At 40.9% G+C, this 24,930-nt stretch overlaps 1 protein-coding gene and 1 long non-coding RNA gene across 2 annotated transcripts in view; one reads left to right on the top strand and one right to left on the bottom strand.

Annotated features, from left to right (window-relative positions):
- Positions 1–12,226, top strand: part of MYO10 (myosin X) — a 180,365-nt gene extending 168,139 nt beyond the window's left edge. Inside the window, exons 34-41 of the mRNA XM_068395900.1 lie at positions 925–1,048; positions 2,808–3,105; positions 4,732–4,939; positions 5,549–5,685; positions 6,871–6,991; positions 9,497–9,949; positions 10,324–10,515; positions 10,799–12,226. Of these exons, the coding sequence (XP_068252001.1) occupies positions 925–1,048; positions 2,808–3,105; positions 4,732–4,939; positions 5,549–5,685; positions 6,871–6,991; positions 9,497–9,949; positions 10,324–10,515; positions 10,799–10,909 (1,644 nt within the window). The 3' untranslated portion in view covers positions 10,910–12,226. The remainder of the gene's footprint in view (positions 1–924; positions 1,049–2,807; positions 3,106–4,731; positions 4,940–5,548; positions 5,686–6,870; positions 6,992–9,496; positions 9,950–10,323; positions 10,516–10,798) is intronic.
- Positions 1,644–3,245, bottom strand: LOC137660816 (uncharacterized). The gene is made up of 2 exons (XR_011047784.1): positions 3,040–3,245; positions 1,644–2,081 (listed from the first exon to the last, which is right to left on the bottom strand). It is a non-coding gene; the product is annotated as an uncharacterized lncRNA (long non-coding RNA).
- Positions 12,227–24,930: the final 12,704 nt, after the last annotated feature.

Raw genomic sequence — 24,930 nt, forward strand, 5'->3', positions numbered from 1 at the left:
GTTCACGAGTTAGCAGACCTGTTTGGTTATGTCCACAGTGAGCAGCACACCAGGATGTGGACTAGACAGCTCTTGTGATTTTTTTTTTTCATTATGGTTCTTTTCTTGTTCTGTGATAGCATGGGCTAAGCATCTCATGTCCCTGCACGAGGAGACACATACTCAATTAATGCTTACTGCTTTATGGTCCTGTTGGAGACATTGCATGCACAGCCAGAGAATGTCTTTCTGGAGATTCTTGCTAATGTGCTTTCAGGAGAGAGGATGATGATTCTAAGAAGAGACCAAAAAAACAGGCAAGAGGGGAGAACTGCTACTAACCTTTTCCCTTAGAGGGTGCCACCTCTTCTCTTGCGGAAAAGAATTATCAAGTCCTAAATTCCAAGACTATGAAGGCTGTTCTTCAGAGCAGTAGACATATGTGGAAGTCAAGACTGATAGAAGACAGCTGTCACACATCTGTCAAACTTGGCCTAAGAAAGAGGAGTATCTAGACGTCAGAGTGGGTGCATCAGGTTTACAGGAGCAGTTTTTCTGGACTAGTTTGTTACGGTAGCTCCTGTAGATTCTAACTGAAAAGGCTGATCAGTTATGCTGGAGAAATATTTTTAAATAAAACTTGAATACAGATGTCTTAACGCAAAAAAATTTTATGAAACTTCATTACTGTCTCCTGCAGCTCTCCTGTGGTTTGTGTTTTACTGCACAGATAAAGTAAGCTTATGCAAGGCTTGAGGTTAGCGTATACTGAGCATTCATAGCCTCCAGAGTGCCACGGTAGCCACAGTACCCACAACTGGATTTAGCACCTAATAGTGTTGGTAACACTGATGACTAATTTTTTCACAGCCAACCTAAGGGCACAAAGCATTGCATTATTGCTAATGCTGGACCCCAAATCCTGCTTTTTTCTTACCCCTATAGGAAAACTGCCTGAATGCTGATGTGGTTGAACAGATTTATAAGAGAAACCCCATTCTCCGTTACACTCATCATCCATTGCACTCGCCATTACTGCCACTGCCGTATGGGGACATCAATCTAAACTGTAAGTTTTTCAATCATAGAAACACTTTTCCTTATGAAAGACTGAATCTGAGGATGGGAGATTTTAGTCAATGGGCTATAGTGAAGTAATGGTAGGTAAAATATATTTTTATAATACAAATAGACAAGTTTCCCTGTTCTCTTCCAGGAGGTAGAGAATAGCAGTTTGGCACAGAGTCATGGGCTTGTGGTGCTCCTGCACAGGTGTTACAGAAGGGAAGGTTGCTATCGCTGCTGTAATAGAAGTTTGTTACCCTCAGCAGCACAGCTAATACCACTGAGTTTGAAAAGCCTTGCACTGAAATAAGCAACTAAACCCAATTCATTCAGTCTCTTTGAATCGTGTTCTCAAATCGTTGCTGCTTCCTATCTCATGTGAGGAGCTGCAGTAGCCATAACTTTCAGTTAACAAGTGTAAGTTTCATCAGTTGTGGTGGGAGGCATTATTTATGGGAAACAACATTTGAGTGGAGATGATTTTAAAAAGTAATGGTTCATTTACTCCTGAAACAGGTGTAATCATGTCTTTTAATATTCTTGGCTCAATCACTAACTTAGAAGTCTGTCTTGAATGAATTGTTCAGAGCTATTGATGGTTGTGAATTTATGGATTTGCTTGTTTTATTTTGCAACTGCATATTAAACAAGATATGATTCCAATCGGAAGTTTCATCCTTGGGAGGAGGGAGGGAGGTCACAGTTGATTAAAAGCTAAGGTATTTCAGGTGAGACTTCCTGATAACTCAAGCAATATCCTTCCGCCCAAATGACAAGGAAAATCCTAGGAAAAACCTTTCCCTTCTCTTCCCCCTCCTCCTGTACAGTGGCAAGGCACAGTTCTGATCTTCTCAGCACTTGAGCTGGTTGTCCCATGTAGGAGTGCAGCACGGTTGCTCTCTGTTCCCCATGGACAGCAACAGTTAGCTCCCTCTGAGGGAGAAGTCTTGACAAAGTTTTTCCATACTAGATGTAGCTCCACAGGTGGACTGATGCTCGGTTATTGCCTTGACTTGCAGTTGAGTTCTAGTTATTTTCTGTAATAGTGTAATGTCAGGTTAGAAACTTAATATTCATAACATATGTCTGTACTGTTTTGTGCTTTGATGGTTAGTAGGCCTTAACTGATTGAGACATCAGAGCAATCTCTTCCATCTCTTGAACCCAAGTGCTGCATCGTGCTTTTAAGTAGATTATGAAAGTTGTTAGCCCACGCTGAACAACCTGTGTTACAAAAACAATCACCACCTTTTTCCAGCACTCAAAAAGCAAGTTGCAGTGTCATGGCACTGATTTAGTTTAGTAGTATGGTTTGGGTTTAATTGAAATGCTACTGCTGTAGACAAAAGTGATGCCGTGTATCTTTCCATAACACAGTCATGCTTTACCTCACATATGATCTGATTAGATTTTTCACTTTCTTGTGACAGTGTAAAAGTGGCAGACACTTCAGCAGTGTGGATTGCTCTGGAAGGAAGATTCTCCATGAAAAAAACTCTGATCAAGCAAGAAACACATTTTAAGTTACATTGTCAGAAAATGTCAAAACGGGATTTTGTTAAATTTGAATCAAATCTCAACAGCAAAATAGCTCATAAAATGCATTTGCAGCATACATTTGAAATGGAAAAGATTGAGTCTAATGTCCTACATAATAAGGGTCACAGAATAGCATTAAGCAATTCCTATGTTAAGCCTGAGTGCTTTCTCTTTCATATCTCAGTCTAAGTCTAAGTACCTTTCTCCCTGTTTTTCTTTTGTAGTGCTGAAAGACAAAGGCTACACAACTCTGCAGGATGAAGCCATCAAGATATTTAATTCTTTGCAGCAGCTGGAGTCTATGTCTGATCCCATCCCTATAATCCAAGGTATCCTCCAAACAGGACATGATTTACGACCTCTTCGAGATGAGCTCTACTGTCAGCTCATCAAGCAGACCAATAAAGTGCCTAACCCTGGGAGCGTGGGCAACCTGTATAGTTGGCAAATACTCACCTGCATGAGTTGCACATTTCTGCCGAGTCGCAGCATCCTCAAATATCTCAAGTTCCATCTCAAAAGGTGAGCAGCTTTGAACTACTAGAGCAAGAAAAGAAGTTTCTTCACTCACTGTTTTCTTTCCTGCAACTTTTAACAGTGTCTGAACATCTTGAAGTGAGACCTGAAGATGCATTCACTTAGTGAACTGGTTATGCCAAACAATGAATCTAAAAAAAATGTTGTAAGAAAAGCGTGTATCGGTTGATCTAGGTGGAATTATTCTCATTTGAAGAATCAAGCAAAATCCCACTAAATTGAATGCGTAATTTCTTAACATTGACCAAAGAGGGGGGCTTTCTGTAATTGTATAAAGTTACTTAAATGACTTGCAGCCAGTATGCCCAGGTCCCATTCTCAACTGTCCAACCTGTTAAAAATTTTTCATCCTGCTTACCTGAGTTTTGTGAGGTATGCATCACGAAGATAAAAGAACATTAGAATGTTTAAAGATGTATTTGGGGTAGGAATGTCTGTTTGCAAATATAATTTTAAGACATTAGTGACCACTTAAAAAAAAAAAAGAGTCATTTTTGACAGTTCAGCACTAACCAGAATGGAGTTCCTTTTGCTGTGATGCAGCAGCAGAATGCAAGCAGTGTGTCATTAGGAAAGTTAGTCCACTAACAACAAACTGTTGTCAGTAATTTAAGCGTCATGTCTGTCTTTGTGCTAGAGCATGGACTTTGTAAAGCACTTTGCTAAATGTAAATATTTTATAAATATTTGTAAAGTGCTTCTATTGAAGCTATTGTATTGAATACACCTTTCAACCAAAGTAAGATTAATGAAAAACATCAATCACTTTATATAACTGTTAAAATGAAAAAATCCAACATTGATTCACTTTCTTAATTTAACTCAGTTCATAAACTGGTCTCCCAGTTAAAAAAATTGCAGCTAATACAGCATTTGTAGGTTGCTTTCAATATTACAGATGCATAGTCATCTTACAGCATGGCTGTAATCCTGCAGTAATCTTTTTATCCTTTGTAGATCACGAATCACTGTACTTCTTCACATAAATTAAACCTTAGTAGCTCTAAGAACCTGGTATTTTTTCACTGGAAATATTATAGAAACACTCTGTGCTGAAAGCTACCTGAATTCAACAGTTTTCAATAATTGAGAGCTGAGTTCATTAAAGTTGTTAGTGAATACTCATAATACTAACTGCTAAACAGTAAGGTCTAAAGAATCTTTAAGAAAATCAGGAATAGAAATCAAGTATCCTAAGTGACACTACCACAAAACTGAGCCGTCAAAAATATGTTCTATTGCTTTTTTCCGAAGTACCTTAGTGCAGTTTTGTCTTCATTCAACAACTGTTACTGACAAAAAGGGGGGTTGATTACAAAAAGATTTTTATAGTTATCTGGTTGTCAAATCTGAGTCATGAGAAGGTTCTGGCAGTTAATGCTAGAAAGGTAGTTCAGTTTTTACTTTCCATTAGGTTTGTAGAATTACGAACACAAGTTGTCTCACAGTAAAGCCCAAGTTAGAACACTTTCTTTCACAGTGAAGATGAACCTTTGAGTGTGTCAATTAAACTGGATACCTAAGTACTTTCAGGAAAAAAATCTATTCCGAAATAAGTAAACTTACTATTTCACAGACTGGCAGCTTTAAGTAGTAATATTTGTCTCACAGGGTTCGTGACCAGTTTCCAGGAACTGAAATGGAGAAATACGCACTTTTTACTTACGAATCTCTGAAGAAAACCAAGTGCAGAGAGTTTGTGCCGTCACGGGATGAAATAGAAGCTCTGATCGGCAGGCAGGAAATGACATCCACAGTTTATTGCCATGGCGGGGGCTCCTGTAAGATTACAATCAACTCACACACTACAGCTGGAGAGGTGAGAAGTGGTGACAGAACGGTGTTGGCACAAAGTCAATGTATCCCTTTACGTGCCAGTTCCAGCCAGCAGTAGCGTCAAACTTTGGAAGCGCTGGGGGTTTCTCTGCTGGTCTCTCCTTTCAGGGGAGGGAAGGCGTACAGAGCTGTCCCTCCAACCCCTCAGCATGTTCTGAAGAAATCCCTGCTATAAAAACTGTCTTTATTCTGCAGAGGATTTCCCAACTATAGTTCCCTCTTACAGGAAGAATTACAGGAAAGACTAAGCAATTCCAATAAGAGGTGTTATTGGAATAACTTCAGTAGATAGATACTGGTGTGTATGAGAGCCAAGTTGCTTCCTAAAGCTGGAAGACTCTTGCTGAGTTGGTGAAATACAGGGGCTATATCTGGCCAGGTGATGGCACACACATTTTCTAAAAGAATCAGTATTATTTAGTAAAAAAATTAAAGTGGAATTTGACAACAGTTAATACTGCTGATGAGAACATGTTAGCAATGTTTTTAGCCTCATGTAAAACCTAGCTCTGAATTCCCTTCTCATTATTTGCCTTGCTCTGTGGTGCTGCTTTTCCATGCTACGTTTTTTTCATGTGCTGTTTTTCACTAGGTGGTTGAAAAGTTAATCCGTGGCTTGGCCATGGAGGACAGCAGAAATATGTTTGCTTTGTTTGAATACAATGGAACTACTGATAAAGCGATTGAAAGCAGAACCATTGTGGCTGATGTCTTGGCAAAGTTTGAAAAGTGAGTGCGTCTCTCTGTCTCTCTCACCACTCTAATAATCACAGAATCACAGAATGTTAGGGATGGGAAGGGACCTCGAAAGATCATCTAGTCCAATCCCCCTGCCGGGGCAGGATTGCCTAGACCATATCACACAGGAACGCATCCAGGCGGGTTTTGAATGTCTCCAGAGAAGGAGACTCCACAACCTCTCTGGGCAGCCTGTTCCAGTGTTCAGTCACCCTCACCGTAAAGAAGTTTTTCCTCAAATTTAAGTGGAACCTCCTGTGTAATAAGTAGCAATTAAATAAATTTCCAATGTCAATAATGCTGAATTTTCTTTTTCTCTTGCTTGTTTGTGATGACGCAGCTAAATTACACACATGGCCATTTCTGGAACAAAAGTATCTTTATTTTTTTTTCTTAAGAGAATTAATGAGCCACCTATTCACTTGTGTTTGGGTTTCCTCTATCTTGACACCAATAGAGTAATATTTCTCATCACTATTTCCACATTTTCCTTTTCACTGCTACAGATTTTTCCACCATTACTAGCATTGTGGCTGCCCTGGTACTGGGAGATCTGAACTCCAGGCAGTCATTCCCATTCTGACTACCTGTTGCCTAACTTCATGTGGAAGTCGCCACAGTACAGCTCACAACATTTTTCTTACCAGTAAACTTGAAACCACACATAGCACTGTAGTAAGAAAATGTAATACAAGCCTAAATACCTGTTTGTCATCCTTATGTTATATGCATGGCAATCAGCCTCCGTTATTCACATAATAACGGGGGGAAAAAGGAATGTCTGAAGTGTTGTGCAATTACATTTAATAACAGGACTTAATAATGTTGCTTTTATCAACACCTGACTGAGCCACAAAGAGAAGTTTATTAAGAGAATTTGGGTTAGAAACAGTTGACAGAGAACTGAGTCAACATTTTTAAGTCCTTGATTTTGCTATAGGCTCTAAATACGCACACACATGGATATCTCTATATATCTGTCTATCTGTCTGTCTCCAAATGACATCAGTCAGGTATAGTGCTGAAAACAATTAGCTCCTGTCAACAATACCAGATTGATAGCAGGTGTAACAAAGCAAAATTCATCTGATGCTTTGCTTGGATTCTTCAGGTGTCAATTTAGAAAGGAGTTTGATTTGACAGATCTGATCTCTCTCTCCCTCTCCACTGGTGCAGGCTTGCTGCCACTCCTGAAGCTGGGGAGATGCACTGGAAGTTCTACTTCAAGCTCTACTGCTTCCTGGACACAGAAAATGTCCCAAAAGATAGCGTGGAATTTGCCTTTATGTTTGAGCAGGTAAAGAACAAGGTTTCGTTTTGAGGCACTTTTTAAGAGGGGGGAAAAAGCAACAGATATAGGCAGCACAGGGAGAGTTTTGATTATGCTTCTGTTTAACTAAATGCACTACTACTTGAGCATCAAGTGCAAAGAAAGCAGTTCAGTGGTCAAAACAGACTTATCCTGACATAAGTGAAGCAAATTATCATTTACTTAGTGTTATGACTTTTCTTACTTTTGCATTACTTGTGAATTGATTTATGTATAGTGGTAAAAAAATCAGATAACTGGGTCTAAGCTGGATAAAAAAGGATAATGCTTTTAATTTTGCTCTTATGAAACCATTTTCTTAAGAAAGTGCAAGAAACAAAGTGAAAAATGTGTAATTGGCAAGCAAATTAATTATTAGAGACCCATGTTGGCAACTGTACAGAACTAATCGGACAATAGCTTTTTCTCTTTTCAAAAACTGATTGGTATTTCACAGGCACCATTGTAAAACAAATCAGTTCAGTCTCAGCAGTAACCATAAGACAGCTATGATGAGCAGAAATCCACTTAATGGATGTGCTGAGCTCAGAATGAGGCCGTAGTGCAAAGCATAAAATAAGCAAAACTGATTTATAATGAAAACTAAATGCATCAGCATTGGATTTCTATTACATGAAGTTCTGTAGTTGCTCAGAAACTCTCACTGATGACATTTATTATTGTTGATTGACATTTTCCATTATATTGTAAATGGCTAAAAATTCTTCCAGTGGACAGCTTCAAGTGGGCACTAGAGACAGATACAGATTTCTGTATAAGGCTTTTTGCAGTGCCAAGGAGCTGACATTCTGTTGGCAAGCAAGCCTGAGGTGATCAAGAACTGACATATCACTTTTCATAGGTGTGAAGCCTTTTTTCGCCTTCTACAGGATCAGAAACATCTTCACTGTGTAACAGAGTACTTCTTTGTTCACAGTTTAGGTTTTAAGGCAGCATGAGTCTATCAGAAGTCTCCTTCCAGAGCCTACTACTGTAGCTCAATCCAGAACTGCTTACTGTTGGCTCTGGGCAACAGATTGCCTTGGTTGCACTTAGAAATGTTGCCATTCTGACTGTCTGTTTTTACATAGAGAGGAGTCAGCCAGTTAATGCCTTTGCTTTGGGATGAAGTTCAAACAATAAGAAAATCCATGAGAGCACTGCATCAGATATTTTACATCACATTATTGGTTTAAGAGGCAGATTTAGATAGTTTTCCTTATGAACAACTGAAAAAAAGCACATTCACTGAAGCAGATTGTTTTCATGCAGCATTCTGCGCTAACCGGTGTTTAGCCAAATATTTTGTCTTGCCAAGACCAATAGTATTTCAGTTATAAAGCGTGGCACATTTCCTATATTATTTCACATAATCCCTACGATTAATATTACAGCAATACCTTAAAGAGGTGATTTATTACATTCTAACATCAGTTCTGTTCTTTTTTTCTAATTGTCTGCTTCTGATGTCTGTCATTGACTTTTTTCAGCCTATTAAGAAAGTTCCCTTTTGTCATGAGTTGTAGTTCTGTAACCTCCATTATTTTAAGGCCTGAATCCTTTAATTCATGAGGTGCTGAAGAAAAATCTTTTAGTTGTTCTTTCTCACTAAAATACTTAACTTCCATTTCCACAATACAGCTCACTCTTCTGCATGTGTACAATCTCAGGTAAACCATCTTGCATGTTTAAAGGCACATTTGTCTCCATCTTAAGTGTACACCTGAATGAACTAGCTCTTACTTAGATGTGAATTATCTTTGTGCATTTACTAAACTGCTTGCAATTCCTGCATCTCCAGACATGAGGCGTGTTTGTTTCCTGTACTAGTGTCATATGAAAAAAAAAACCCTACCTGCTGCATATTTCCAAAGGTTTGAACGGCTGTGCAAAGAGCTAGGATTTGAAAGAGCCTTCTTGGTTCAGAGTCTCATCTCTGATGCTACAGACCACTATAACATATAAAGGTTTTACTAACTTTATCTGGGATCCATTGAAGATTTACTGTTTTCCCTCCATGAGGTTTATTACAAAGCTGTTTTAAGGCTTTCCTTTTGTTTGGCTAGAAACGTCACTTTTTACAGCCAGATTATTGATAGCGGTGAGCAAAACTAGATACCCATTTCTTTCTAATGCCTTGAACATTGATGGCTTTCTCCCAATCAGGTGTTTAGATCCTGATTTTTGCCCCTTTACTTTTTGTTTTCCTTTTTAGTAATTCAGTTGCTCTTGTATATGTGAGTTCACTAAGAGCTGTACTAGTGACAGTAATTCCCGTTTAGCAAGTTGCTCAGTTGCCTTGCAGTTCTTCTGGTAAACCCTGTCCTACCCAGTTTAACAAATTTGCCAAGAGATTTACCACATTTGATTTATTTAATGGATTATTTATTTCAGATCCTGGGTTTGCCTGGCAGTAAATCTACTTCCCATTTCTCTCTTAGTCCTTTCAAAGACTGGCTTGTACATAAAAAGATGCCTTTTTCCCCTTAATAGGCTCATGAAGCAGTGATTAGAGGACACTATCCTGCTCCTGAAGAAACCCTCCAGGTCCTTGCAGCTTTGCGTCTTCAGTACCTTCAGGGAGATTACACTCTGCATACCACCGTACCAGAAATGGAGGAAGTCTACCCCTTGCAAAAGCTGAAGTCTCGGATTACACAATCTACCAAAACATTTACTGCAGCAGAGAAGGCTGAGAAGAAACGAGCCAGCTTTCTTGAAGGAACATTGCGGAGGAGTTTTCGCAGTGGCTCTGTCAGCAAACAGAAAGTTGAGGAGGATCAGATGTTAGACATGTGGGTCAAAGAGGAAATCTCAGCTTCCAGGACTAGTATTATTGACAAATGGAAAAAACTCCAGAGGATGAACCAGGAGCAGGCGATGGCAAAGTATATGGCTTTGATTAAGGAATGGCCCGGCTATGGCTCAACACTCTTTGATGTAGAGGTGAGTAAGACCTCCCAAACACTCAGACTACAGTTTATACTGTATCGATGATGATTTCATTAGAGAGTAGTGAAACCATAAATACGGTGTCACAATACTCTGACAGCTGATGTAATAAAATGTTAGATATTAAAAGCATACTCCCATTAGCAAGAACTGTAGCTATTTAAATCCACTAGTCAACCACGAAATACAGAGGGACAGAATGTTAGCCTGATGGGTTGCAAACAAGGCTGAGAAGTGTAAAAGGCTGCGTTCAAAGAGGGACAAGCAATATGCACTTTTAAAAAAATGGTTACAGACAAGAACCTCCACAGTAGTGTTGTGTGGCTCCCTCTGTTCCCTTTGCTGTTAATTTACATTTTTTCCTATAGTGTAAAGAAGGGGGATTCCCACAAGAGTTGTGGCTTGGCGTCAGCGCTGATGCAGTTTCTGTCTACAAGCGTGGGGAAGGAAGGCCTCTGGAGGTGTTTCAGTATGAACATATCTTGTCATTTGGTGCACCGCTTGCCAACACCTACAAGATCGTGGTGGATGAGAGAGAACTGCTTTTTGAAACTAGTGAGGTAAGAGCAAGAAGGAATTTTGTTACTGTGGTCTTCCTGTTTTGATAGCCACGCTACTTAGTAATTTAAGTAATTGCTGCAAATGTTACAGATTTATTCAAGACACCTGTAAAGCTGAAGGGAAGACAGAGCAAGATGGATAGAAGTGCTGAGTATTTTTATTCATTTAACCACAAAAGGGTTTTGTTGAAAGCTCGACAGTTTTATATTGTTAGCATCTAAAGAAATTCATTCATATACTGTTACCTTACTAAAAACTTTGCTCTTTATACTCTTTTGGCAGGTGGTTGACATAGCAAAGCTGATGAAAGCTTACATCAGTATGATCGTGAAAAAACGCTACAGCACCTCTCGATCAGTGAGTAGTCATGGAAGTCAGGGCAGCTCCAGGTGAAAACAAAACCAGTTCTGCTGTGCTCTAAACAGAACGTATTGCTGCTTGGCCTCAAAGTGACCTGATGATACTGATCACGTCTGTTGACAAGCTAACCAAGAACCAGAGTTTCCACGGAAAATGTCTTCAAACATTGTTTTAGAAAGACCGCAGGGTGGGGAGGGGAAAAATCAGCTGAAATAGTCACATACTAGAACTGCTGGTTCATTCAAAACTTTCCAAAGCATTATTGTCTTCAGTTGATGTAACAAATGCCTTAAGACTTGATCCACTGCAACATAAGCAGTAATAAGTGCCTTACAATATTAAACCCAACTCGTAATGACCTAAAATTGCTGGTAAAAGTCAAAAGGATTTTTGTTGTCCTTCCAGAACACTGAAAACAGTTATATTCATCCATTCTGCACTAACCTACTGGCCTGTATACATGTGGGAAGGGGGAGGGAAGAAGAGCAAGGTAATCTTTTTTGGAGAGCTGCTGGCAGCCTTCCTGATGGACGCCAACATTGTGTTTCCCCTTGCTTCCATGGATGTGCACATTGTGCATGCGTATTTGAACTGTCAGTGAAATTTGACTAACTTTATTCTGTATTTCACAAGTCTTTTGAAGCAAAGGGAATAAGTATGTGCAATGGTGTAAACAGTCTTTCTGTACATTTTAATAGTTCAGAGTTATAGTTGTTACAATTGTATGGTTACTTTATAAGCAGTTTTATTAACAAGTAAATTCCAAAATTTTCATACATTGATTTTACTATTGCAAATATGTATTACCGTATAAGTAGCAGAAGTTTGCATTCTGTATCTGCTGTATTATAAAGAGAGATGTAGCTGAGAATATTTATAGACTACCCTAATACGGAAATACAATTATCAGTTCAGTTCTCCATAATGTCAGCTTAAGTTTTTAATATTAAATTTTTCTTTTAAAGACATCACTGGCTGGACTTTCCAACCCAGACTGACTGCCAAAGGTCAGAGCCCTTCAGAGTTGACTAAAGAGAGCAAAGTTATACAATGCAACTGCTTTAATACAGAATTCTCTGTTTTACCTGGTTGCCTGATGAAGGTTCTTGACAGTACCCTGTAAATAAATTGGGGAATACCAGCTAGTAATAAGCTGGTTTTGGATTTTTATTTTTGTACAGAAATACTGTAATATAAGGCAAAACTTTGATCAAAGGTATCTTTTGTCCACAGAAAAAAAAAAAAAGAAACCTGAAAAACCTTACTGTTATTAAAAACCTCAGCCTTTAAGGAATCATGCCTACTTACTAAAAGAAAAAAAGAGTCCAGCAATAAAGAAAGTATATGTGATGTGCTCTGTTTCCACTACTTCATACTGAGTTGGACTTGCAGCAAAGCCCTAATTTCATCTGTCTTCTCAGGAGCCAAGCCAGGAACACGGTGTAGGCTATATATATGCTTTTGCTTGGAAAGGTGAACGTGCTTTGTGTTTCAATGGGGTAGGTTTCCCTCTGTGATCACAACTATCTCCTTGATCATGGGATAGGTGTCAGTTACACCATCAGGACAGAGGGAAGGACTGAGGGGCAATTCCACTCCACAAGGAACGTGCAAGTAAAGCTTTTGCTATTTGTGTAGCCCTGATACAAGGTGCCTTGTTTTTACGAGCCAGCCACAGCAGAGTAGTGCAGCACGCGCTGCCCTCGTGAGTGTACACAGCCTTGATAGACTACAAGGCTTGCTATAAGAAATCCTCCACCCTCCTCCAACTGATACGTTTAGTCACTCCATCTGTAACGCCGCCCCTCAGTCCCTACAGGCTTGCTAAATAACACTACTAATTTCATGTCCCCACCCTCCCAGCAAAGGTGAACTTATCTAAGGAAGACAAGAAAGAAGAGAGAACCGTAACTCCAGTATGAACAACTACATACACACAGAGTATCTGGGACTGTAACACTTCTGATTTTTTTCCATATGCAAGTTTTTTAGAAAGAACTTAACTGCTCTTAGCACAGCATCCGTGGAATGACACGATTTGTACATTTCAGCCAGCGCAGCAAGAAGGTTCAGTTCTGTCTATGTGCTGTTCGTAAACATGCTCAGAGAAGTCCCTGACTCCTCCTCATCAGTAACTGATCAAAAAAAGGGGAATATACGAGGTGACAATCTTGTTCAGGGTCACAGTCTTGAGAAGCTGATGCCACTTCTCCAGTCCCAATTCATTTACCTCCTGTCTGACTTCTGGATGCTGTCAGCCATTAGGAGGGGTGTTTGCTCTTAGTCAATACACAGAAGTGCCTGTCACTACATCTAAGAGCTTCTCTTCATTCATACCAATTCTGTCACCCTGCCATGCAAATCTTACTTCAGTTACTACTGTTGAGGCAAATAAAAGCTTTCATAATTGTTGATACTCACAAGAAAGAATGCACAGTTTATCAAAATAAATACTGCATAATGGATATACCTGGGTTTGGAAGTGAGAACAGTGTTCTTTAAATTATAAAATATTTAAAAATTGATTGAGGGGATGACCTATTCTCGCAAATTATTTTGCTTCAGTAAAATACTCAAAAAGAATACATGAAATTTCTTGCTAAAGCCAGAAATTCTTTCTTGCCTATGATCTCTTCTGTTACAGTAGCAGTTCAGTCTATCTGAAGAAAGGAGAGGAACTTCTGTCACAAATCTGAATACATTTTTACTTCTATTCTTGTTTTGAAATAAAGGTTTATGCTTTCAAAAAAACAAACACTAGAAGCTTACCACTACTTATAAAAGAAAGAGTAGATCTGTACTTCTGGACAAGCCATTGTACTGCAACTGCTACACTCTGTGGGTTGAGTGCATCAGAAATCACAGAGCTGAGCATTAGAAGTTAAAAGGGTTCTAAGAGAAACACCATGCCTTCTCCGGTCCCTCCAGAGAGAAGGGGGATTTTACTCTACGTGTTGCAGTCTTCAGGATTTGAAACATTCTGAGAATGAAGAGCAGCCATTCCTGCCCTGCTGCCCATCTCCCACCGCTGGGCTGCTCGGCTGGTGTGGCCCTACAACCAGGCGGTCACGGAGCCGCCCGTCTCTGCCCTCGGGACCAGCCCCGATCGCAGCACTGCTGCTCGCCCCGCTCTGGGGCGCCTCAGGAGATCCGCCACTCCCGGGCAGTTACACCCACCCTGACGAAAACCCTTGGAGGGGGCACGGTGGCTTCACGTGCCCACTGACTGCGCCCGGTCGTATACAGCCATAGCGAGAAAAGCACCGGGACCCACCTCACCAGCCAGATGTGCTGCAAGAGCGCAGGCTGGGCAGAAACTCTGCAGTCCGGCCTAGGAACAGAGTGGCAGCTGCAACAGAAATACAATTGTATGTCGTTGTCTTAGCACGGCTGAAAGCTGGCCATGCCCCAGTTCCACCTATGTCCTCAGGCTCCAGCCTAACACTTTCCCTGTGCCTCACAATACACATACAGCCATTTGTCAGGGTGCCAAAATTCTTAATAAACTTACTTACACAAGTTATGCAGAGGAAATTGCTTCACCCAAAAAAGTTGCATCAGAAACCTAGGTTTCAAGCCCCACATTTCTGAGGCGTATGGCTGTAACAGGTACACACAGGTTTGCACCAGTGCAAACACCTAACACAGACATGCTGCAGCATTGCAAGTCATAGAATCATAAAATGGTTTGGGTTGGAAGGGAACTTTAAAGGTCATCTAGTCCAATCCCCCTGCCACAGGCAGGGACACCTTCTACTAGATTGGGCTGCTTAGAGTCCCATCCAGCCTGACCTTGAATGTCTCCAGGGATGGGGCATCTACCACCTCTCCAGGCAACCTGTTCCAGTGTCTCACCACCATCGCAGTCAAGAATTTCTTCCTAATATCTAAATCTACCCTCTTTCAGTTTAAAACCGTTTCCCCCCTCGTCCTATCACTACTTGTCCTTGTAAAAAGTCCCTCACCAGCTTTCCTGTAGGCCCCCTTCAGGTACTGGAAGGCTGCTATAAGGTCTCCCTGGAGCCTTCTCTGAACAGCCCCAACTCTCAGTCTGTCTTCATAGGAGAGGTGCTCCTGCCTTCTGATCATCTTCGTGGCCCTCCTCTGGATCTGCTCTAACAAACAGGTCCATGTCTTTCCTGTGCTGAAGACTCCAGAGCTGGGTGCAGTACTCCAGGTGGGGTCTCACCAGAGCAGAGTAGAGCAGCAGAATCACCTCCCTTGACCTGCTGGCCACACTGCTTTTGATGCAGCCCAGGATACAGTTGGCTTTCTGGGTTGCAAGCACACATTGCTGGCTCATGTCCAGCTTTCCATCCACCAGTACCCCCAAGTCCTTCTTGGCAGGGCTGCTCTCAATCCCTTCGTCCCCCAGCCTGTATTGATACCAGGGGTTGCCCCAACCCATGTGCGGGACATCATTGCACTTAGCCTTGTTGAACCTCATGAGGTTCACACGGGCCCACTTCTCCAGCTTGTCCAGGTCCCTCTGGATGGCATCTCGTCCCTCAGGCATGTCAACCGCACCACTCAGCTTGGTGTAGTCTGCAGACTTGCTGAGGGTGCATTTGATCCCACTGTCTATGTATGTCATTGATGAAGATATTAAACAGTACTGGTCCCAGCATGGACCCCTGAGGGACACCACTTGTCACCAGTCTCCATCTGGACATTGAGCCATTGACCACTACCCTCTGGATGTGACCATCCAACCAGTTCCTCATCCACCAAATAGTCCATTGATCAAATTCGTATCTCTCCAATTTAGAGAGAAGGATGTTGTGGGGGACCTTACAAAGGCCTTACAGAAGGCCAGACAGACAACATCTGTAGCTCTTCCCTTGTCCACTGATGTAGTCACTCCATCACAGAAGGCCACTAGGTTGGTCAGGCAGGACTTGCCCTTGGTGAAGCCATGCTGGCTGTCTCAAATCACCTCCCTGTCCTCCATGTGCCTTAGCATAGCTTCTAGGAGGATCTGTTTCATGATCTTCCCAGGCACAGAGGTGAGGCTGACAGGTCGGTAGTTCCCAGGGTCCTCTCTTCCACCCTTTTTAAAAATGGGTGCAATGTTTCCCTTTTTCCAGTCACCGGGGACTTTACCTAACTGCCATGACTTTTCAAATATCATGGAGAGTGACTTGGCAACTGCATCAGCCAGTTCCCTCAGGACTGTGGTATGCATCTCCTCAGGTACCATAGACGAATGTATGTTCAGTTTCCTCAGGTGGTCACAAACCTGATCTTCTCTTACAGTGGGAGGGACTTTGCTCCCGTAGTCCTCATCTTGTGGTCCATCCACTCCAGAGGTGTAGGAAGAGAGGTTGCCAGTGAAGACTGAAGCAAAAAAGTTGTTGAGTACCTCAGCGTTCTCCTCGTCTCTTGTTACCAGTTTGCCAGTTGCGTTCATCACTTTCTTTGACCTTCTTTTTCTGGCTGACATACCTGTAGAAGCCCTTCTTATTATTCTTTGCATCCCTTGCCAAGTTCAGCTCCAGCCGTGCCTTGGCCTTCCTGACACCATCCCTACACAAGTGGGCAGCGTCCCTATACTCTTCCCAGGATACCTGTCCCTGCTTCCACTGCCTGTGCATTTCCTTGTTGCCCTTTAGTTTGACCAGCAGGTCTTGACTCAGCCATTCCAGTCTCTTGCCTTCCTTGCCTGATGTCTTACACCTGGGGATTGAGAGCTCTTGCACTCTATAGCAAGTGTCCTTAAAGATCTGCCAGCTCGGTTCTGCTTCCTTGTCCCTGAGGACAGTTTCCCAGGGGGTCTTACTGACTAATTCCTTGAACAGCTGGAAGTTTGCTTTCCTAAAATTCAGGGTCCTGACTTTACTCTTTGCCTGACCTGTACCCTCAGGACTGAGATCTCCACCAGTGCAAGATCATGCAGCCCAGGCTGCCTCCAGTCCTGACATCACCGATTATCTCACTTGTGTTGGTGACCATCAGGTCCCATATTGTATCACCTCTGGTAGGGCTGTCTATTACCTGGCTTAAGAAGTTATCCTCAATGCACTCCAGGAGTCTCCTGGATTGCCTGCAGCTCACCATGCTACTTTTCCAGCAGATGATGGGGTGGTTGAAGTACCCTCGCAGGACAAGAGCCTGTGAGCGCGATGCCTCCTGTCATGCTGGCATAAGTCCATTTTACAGCAGCTTGCGCAGAACAGTGGCAGCTTCTTCAATGCTGACAGACTATGTCTCACACTACGTGCACTCTAGATCATTTACAGCTCTGTGAAGTAAATACAGAAGGGCACCAACCAAATATGACAGCACTGTCCTGAATATAACTAATTCTGCATGGTGCCAAGCCCTAGAAACCCACTGCATTTCACTCCATCAGATACAGGCATACAGCTACCAGCTATGCTGTGGCACTACTGTCCTTTCGCACACACATACACACACACAGGTCTGCAAGGCGAGCGAGATTGTGGAGACGGACATTTGCAATCGGTTGATGGGACTTTCCATCTACCCCTATTTCTTTCCAACTACTGAGTTATTAATGGCAGTTAACCTCACATCACAAGCAAACATCTAATAAAGTTTAATCTTGAAGGAATCCACAACACATCACAACAGACACAAGGCCTTTGGTGCAACACATCAAAAACTACACATGCTCCAACAGTCACGGGAAGCAAGCAGAAGAGGGCAGCAGCAATCCAAAGAAGTGAGCTATACCAAGAGCGATTCCAGCTGTAGTATGATTTTACCTGGTGTTTATCAAAAGACAACGGGCTGGGGTAGAAGGGAGTTCCTCTCATCATTCTTGCTATCCACCAGATGTGTGATTAGGACAAGCAACAGCTACTCAGGCTGCTTCTCAGACATGCCAACACCCCCAGCCATCTCTAGCTTTGAGCAATCGTAAAATGAAAAATATATTAAGCATCAGAGGGGCTGGAGAAAGGGGACACTAACAAACCAAAGAGTGCAATTTCTAAGGCCAAAGTCGCAAGTTTCTAATTGAACAGTCGCTCTTTTTTATTGATACATTTGGGGAGTGGGAGGGGACGCTGCTTGCCCACATTACCCTGTTCAGAAGGCTGTTCCTGAACTTCTCTGCAGACATTTTTCCAAAATTTATTGTCTAAAGTTGATTCATGGCCAGATTATTTGTTCCTGTTCCAGCACAATCTTTTGATTTTAATAATTTTTCCTCCATGTATAACTTTTAACCACTCCTCCCTCCCAATACATTTTATAATTAGCAGTTGCATCATCGTCCAGCCTTCATTTTGCAAGACTACTCAAGCTAAAACTTTTTTTAAACAAACCTTTCTCAAAAGGAAATTCTCCATTCTCCCTTATCAGTGTCACAGCATCTTTCAGCATCTATTACAGTTTAAGTTCTTAAGGAAGGAGATGGGAATGGTACAGAATTCTAAACACCTTACTGATGCTTTATAACAACAGTCTAAAACTCTTTATCAACTAAAAGTACTTCACCTGTATCTCATAATCTCACTTGCCCTGTTCATAGTGACATCCCTATAATTCTGCATGGGAATTCTAGACTGATAAAGATGAAAGGAGAGGACAAAGGGCCAAATTTAATCAACTGACAAGATTTCAACTAGTTCTTGAAAACATTTCCCAAGCATATGATTTTTCATTCTATGCTGTTACCTGTAATTTCTCTTACTCCTGTCCATAAAAGCAGCCAGTCCTTCCTTTATGATTATCCTACCTAGTTTAGCTTCATACACATCAAAACACTATTCTTACAATCATGTTGCTAATGAAAACATTTAAAAGGATCTCCAACCCATCCCTGGTAACACAGTTATTAACTTTAGTGATTTATATTAGTAAGGTCTCTTAAAAGAAATCCCCCTTTTACCACCTTCCTACCCATCTTATTTTTGTAAGAAATCCTATATTCTGTATCTTAAAACAGCAATTTTCAAACTTTTTAGATTACTTCCTTTTTCTCTTATAGAAGTTTATTTTTCCTTTACTGCTAGTCACCCACACACATCTCCTTGGCAGACCTGAATCACACTCCTGATATTTACCAACTGTCCAACAATAAGATCACAAACATCCTCTCATTTGATTGTGTCAGACTTAAAAAATGGTAGATGCCAATGAAATCCCATCTTCAAGATCTGTTTTCTCAATTATAAGGAAGGATCTTGTGTGCACTCTGGGCAATTCCATCTAAAGGGGACTGTATCTTTTTTGCATTCTGAAGGACATTTCCGTAACTTTTTTCTTACATGCCCCCTTCTGAGAGAGTTATTTCCCCACCCATGCTACCACAGTCAGCTTTCTAGGTACAGTGCCACAATCCAGTTTTCTCTAGCTGGGCATGACCTTAGTCCCCTCCTCACTAGGAGCTTGTCAGTTCACTAACCCCATTATTACACGCAGCTGTTCTCTCCACAGATTGCCCCCAGGAATTTCTACCTTTTACCCTCAAGTGAAATTACCTGTTTGCTACTATCCCTTGCCAGAGCATACGGATACATCCACTGCCCTCATGCAGCCTTAGCTATGGAAACCACAATTTGTAGGACTCTCCCTGGCAGCAGCTGGGGGTGCAGTTCTGGCTGCTTCCACAGCAAACATATTCTCTCCATTCTCAACTGCTCCCAAATTTGGGTGTCCCACGCTTCTTCCCACTTTGAGAATCTTGATTTCTGGAACTACAGTTTTTAAACAAAGCACAGCATCAAAGATCAGATCTTGACAGATCACCCACATAGCCTGTGTCTAAAAAGTAAGTTCATGAAGTCAATGTAATAATCAATCAAATGCATCTAATTACTTTCCTCTCCACAATATTTAAGGCATTGTATAGTTTTACCACAATGCTAATGCTTTTGCTTAGATCATTCTCCCTACAAATAAAGCCACGAACGTGCTGATTCCCAGTGATTTTGATTCTTCCTTGCCAATGACAACTCCCGAAGGAGCTTACCTGTTTCATAAATTCTAAACAATTGCTAGATTCAAAAAGGTTGCTGGCCTGCTTGGCATGCTCTCAGGCAGAGTTGACCAAAGAGCAGAGCTAAACGTATAAATTCATTATTGACTCTCTACCACGTATATTCAAACAGATAATGCCATCTAAAAGATTACAGCAGTTAGACCCAAAATTAGATCCATGAAAATCAATTATTCTCATTGATCTTCCATATGGCATGATTAATCAGACAAGAAAAGCAACGTAGTTTGGTGTTGAACACCTATAAATTGTTGTATAAATACTTTATGAGATTGCTCTACAATACTGTTTCTGGGCTAAAAACACTTGTTTTAAGTGGTTTCTTAACTGGCTTTGACCATAGCTGTTGAGCCTGTCAACATACATTTTCTTCTGCAAATTCCTTTGTCTCAGTTCCTAGACAGTTACATCAGAGATACCATCCTTTCTAATTTAAAGTTGATCTGTCTTTATTATCCATCTAATGCCACAACAACTCAAAACATAGAAATATATATGTTACACTAGCTTAATTCTATAAAACCTGGGTTTGGAAAAGAACAATGCTGCATTTGAGAATGGAACACTTAACTATTGTTCTAACACATTAACCACACAAAAAGGAATATCTGATGCAGAGGTATCAGAGCATCCTGATCATGAGCTGCATTACAGAAAAACTAAAACTGAAGCATGACTCTTCCATACGTTACTTCACAGTTACGTTCTACTCTTAAACCTTTGAGTTCACAGGCATTAAGCAGCAGCATAACCTAGCAGTGAGGGGAAAACATCCAAATACTAACATTTCTGGATAAGCAGCAGCATCAACATTCACATAATTTTGTCACTCTTGTTAAATTTTTCATCTCATACCACCTGGTAGTTTTAGCTTACAAGGCCAATTGGTCCCGGGAATTCCAGCTGCCCAAGAGATAAACGTTTCAGCGTAACATAAGAGCATTTTGAAAAGTCTGAATTGGGAAACTTTAATTTCGCTTAGCATGCTATGCTCATTAATATATTTTTTTCCCCTGGATATATATCTTTGCAGACCCGGTGTTAAAAGCACCAAGTTTTAATTTTTTCCTACCAACTAATATTGTCTGCCACAATCCAGCATAATTATGTATATGTTAACCAGTCTCATAACCTCAGGCAACTAAATATTTCATTTTAAGGTCACTTACAAGCAAGGTCACTTTTGCAAGCAATGACTTTTCTGAAGATTTGTTTTATAAGTCAACCACAGTTTTGATTTGTAAATACAAGTCCTCATGGTTTTTTTCATTATTTATATTGGAAAAATACCTGAGAAATCTGTTTGAGATTGCACCCTGCTTAGGCTTGGCACTGCACAAACACCCATGAGGTCACCCCCATTTGTAAAGACTTAAATCAAATAGAGAGGACAAAGAGCAGGTCAGGAAGATATAAGGAGTATTAAGTGTATCAGGAAGATACAAGCAATCTTTCCCCTCTCACGCAGCAGGACAGTGGGAGCACTGAAGGAGAATGGAGGTCTTTTCACTCTTGACAAGTGCTCTATTTTCCAGACTAGAGTAACTTCAAAAAGCCAGCAGCAGCAGAGCAAGCATTCTAAACAGCATCACCCTGCTCATCAAAAGGTATTAGTTTTTTTTTTAAATTAAGTTATCCCATAAATTGTCCTTCCTTTTTAGATAAAGGAAGGAAAACACAAATTAATGAACACATAAGTAAAAATAAGGAAACAATAAGAAAAAACAACACACAATCAATACCAAACAAGACCTCAGTGACTAAAGTTCTTTTTGTAAAATATAATTTGGGACAAGATGTAGTTGGCTGGATTTGACACACAAAACTTAAAACCACATTCATTCTGCTATCCTATGTTTACTTCAAGAAGCCAAATAAGAAAAAAAAAAAAGCAAGAAGCAAGGCTGGTGGCTGAGAGAAACAGCAGAGGACAGCCTCTAAAATAAAGTGTCTCTGGAAGGCGATTGCTGTTCCCTCAGACTAACTGGCAATTATGCGTCTGAATTTCCCTGCATTTCCTTTAACTACAACGAGTTAGTTATTTAGTTGCAACAACCCACACGGGCAGTACTGAAGCCCAAAACCTCGACTATTAAATCCTATGCTGTGTTTTCAAAGCACATGGCAGGGGATGAGAGTAGAATAGGACTGTTAGTGCCTGCTGTTTTAACCGATACACAAACTTGCATGTTAAATAACTTAAAAGGTGTGTCACAGTCCTAACTGCATTTTGCATAGCATAGGACAACATTTAACACATTCCTGCTCCATAGTTTAAGATTATGACATATTACAGTTAAATAAAAGAATAAACAGTTTGGGATGTAGTTTCAACAATGCTCCACGACAGAGACCTTTTGGATGCCGAAAGACTAAAAGGGTGTGCATCAAAGGAGAAAACTGTTTGCCAATTATTAATTGGAAAGTTATTCTACACTTAAACGGTAACTATAAAAGATACCAGAGTTTAGTGAAGAGACCCATGTCAAAGTCCACAAAAGCATGTATGTAGCTTCGGGCAGAAACAGGATTAAAGAAAGGTGCATGGTATGTATGTCACATATGACACCAGTCTTTAAAGAGTTTGAGGGATCTAGGCAACTAAAAGCTTTTAATTTTAATTAGTAAATATTATAATAAAGAATATCATTAGTGGACACCCAGAGAAATATGATCTACTGGGGAGAGACAGCATAGGCTCTGTAAAATAAAGCTCTGCCCTAGAAATTTGGTGAAGTTCTTTGACAGGCCTGTGAATGAGGGCAATCTGGTTTACCTGGGTTTTTAAAAGGCTTTTGGCAAAATTAATCACCTAAGGCTTTTAAGGAAGCTACGTAGCCACATAAGAAGGTAAGTCCTGATGTGGAGAAATAATTGGCTAGAAGATCGGAAACAGTAAGATCAAGTGGTCCATTCTCAACAAAGGAAGGAGATGATCACTGAAGTTCTGCAGGGGCTCTGTGCTCTTCAACCTATACATTAGTGACCTGGAAAAATGATGAACAGCAAGCTCCAAGTTTAGTGATGACATCAAGTTATTCAGGAAAGCGAGGACAAGGGCAAACTAGAGAACTGCATGACTTTAGGAAACTGAATAGTTGTCCAATGAAATCGTAGAATAAATTCTAAGTAGATAAAGTGAGGCAGGTAAGGTATGGGGGGGGGAAGCCCAATCCCAGATTCAGCTGTACAACAAACTGTGAACTGATCATTATCAGTAAGGGACAAAACTGTGAAGTTTTAATAGTTCCAGGAAAATATCAACTTGGTGTCTTGCACCAGTCAGAAAGAAGGAAAAAAAAAAAAAGAGGAAATCAGACATTAGAAATTATTACAAAAGGCATAAAGCAAACCACACAGCATTGTTATGAAACTATTTAAATCCATTACCTGCTCCCACTTCGAACGCAGCGATGATGTGACTAGAACTGCGCAAGGAGGTTATCTTAGAACTGGAAAATATTCAGGGAAAGGGAACAAGGACGATCCAAGTGACAGAACTGCTACCATATGAAGAATGACTAAGACGTGATTCTTCAGCCTCAAGGCCAAGACAAGTTAGGAAGTGCCATGGGTATGACTGGATAGAGAGTCAATAATGATGCACTAACTGTGGGTCATTAGCAGGTCAAGGGAAGTGATTCTTCCCCTCCTACCATTTGTGAGACCACATATGGTAGGCTGGAATACTTAGTCCAGTTTTGGGCAACCCAATACAAGACACACACCGACATACTGGAAGGAGTCCAGAGGGCCCCTGGAAGCTCAGTGGCATACAGCACGTTATGTAGGAGAGCCTGAGAGAGCTGGGTTCGCTCACTCTGGAGGACAGAAGGTTAATGGGGATCTACTTGCTAAGTACCTAATGTGTGGTTATAGAGCAGACAGGGCCAGAGTCCTCCCCTACGAGGTGCAGGCCAAACAAATTAGGGGAAATAGGCAAAACTTGCAGAACAAGAAGTTTTTAACAGATAATAAGAAAACATTCTTCAAAATGAACATGGTCAAACGTTGGAACAGGTTGCCCAGAGCGTGCTGTAGAATCTCCAGTCCTCTGAGATGTTGAAAACTAAGCTCGGCAGGACACAGAGCAACCTGTCATAGCCAACTACCAAGGTGCTTTGAGTGACTGTGTATGTGGGGAGAAAGGTCAGACCAAATGTCTTCCAAGTGTTCCTTCCAAACTAACTTATTCTGTGATCCTGTGGTGAAATGAAGCAAATGGAAAACAAGTATTTTTTTTTTTTTAAAAAAAAAAGAAAAATCATAACATTTTGAGCTGGAATCCTCACTTGAACTCAACACTATTACTTGATAGTGACATCAGAATTTTCAAACATATTTCAGAAGAATTAGAATGCTTTGATACTTGTAAGCTCCTTTGATAAACCATTTAGAAAGCCTTCTCCTCATTTTTCATCCATCATTTCCATTGTAGTCCCTGACACTAGAACTGCAGTCTCTAATCTAATTCTGTGCATTAGGGCTCACACATGCAACTGTGCACAGGGTGCTTGTCCTAGTTTTTCCCAGCACAAACTCACAAACTGCACACAAACCTTTTAAACCCTGGCAGGCGAAACATCAAAATACAGAAAGATGAAAGCCAAAGAACATATTTTCTACTATTTTTTCTGAAAAAGACATCTAAACTTTCAATGGCTGGGAATGAATGATCCATCTCTTCTCTCACACTGATGTTCATACCAAAGTGCTTTCAGTAAGCTCATTAATATAAACCCAGCCCAGTAACTATCAACAGTGAAAAAGAAGAGCTGGTGTCCGTCAATATGTGAAGTATTTTTTTCCATTAGCTAAATTAAAAAAATCTATTCTGGAAAAACTTGTCACTAATTTCTATTCATATCCTCCATGGTACAGGTCAGGAAATCAGAGGCCAGTAATCTAAAATGGATGCAAGTTTAATCAAAATCTGCAAGAGTTCCCATATCTCTAGTCTACCCTGCCCGATGAAACCCCACCTCATGCTCCCCTCCCAGATTCCATCCACCCTTTTCTGAGGAGAGGGGATTCTTGAACTCCTGTGGCTGTGACTAAAGGGAGTACAGGAGAGAGTAAAGACAGG

Source organism: Nyctibius grandis, chromosome 3 (assembly GCF_013368605.1).
Source record: "Nyctibius grandis isolate bNycGra1 chromosome 3, bNycGra1.pri, whole genome shotgun sequence".
Lineage (NCBI taxonomy): Eukaryota > Metazoa > Chordata > Aves > Nyctibiiformes > Nyctibiidae > Nyctibius > Nyctibius grandis.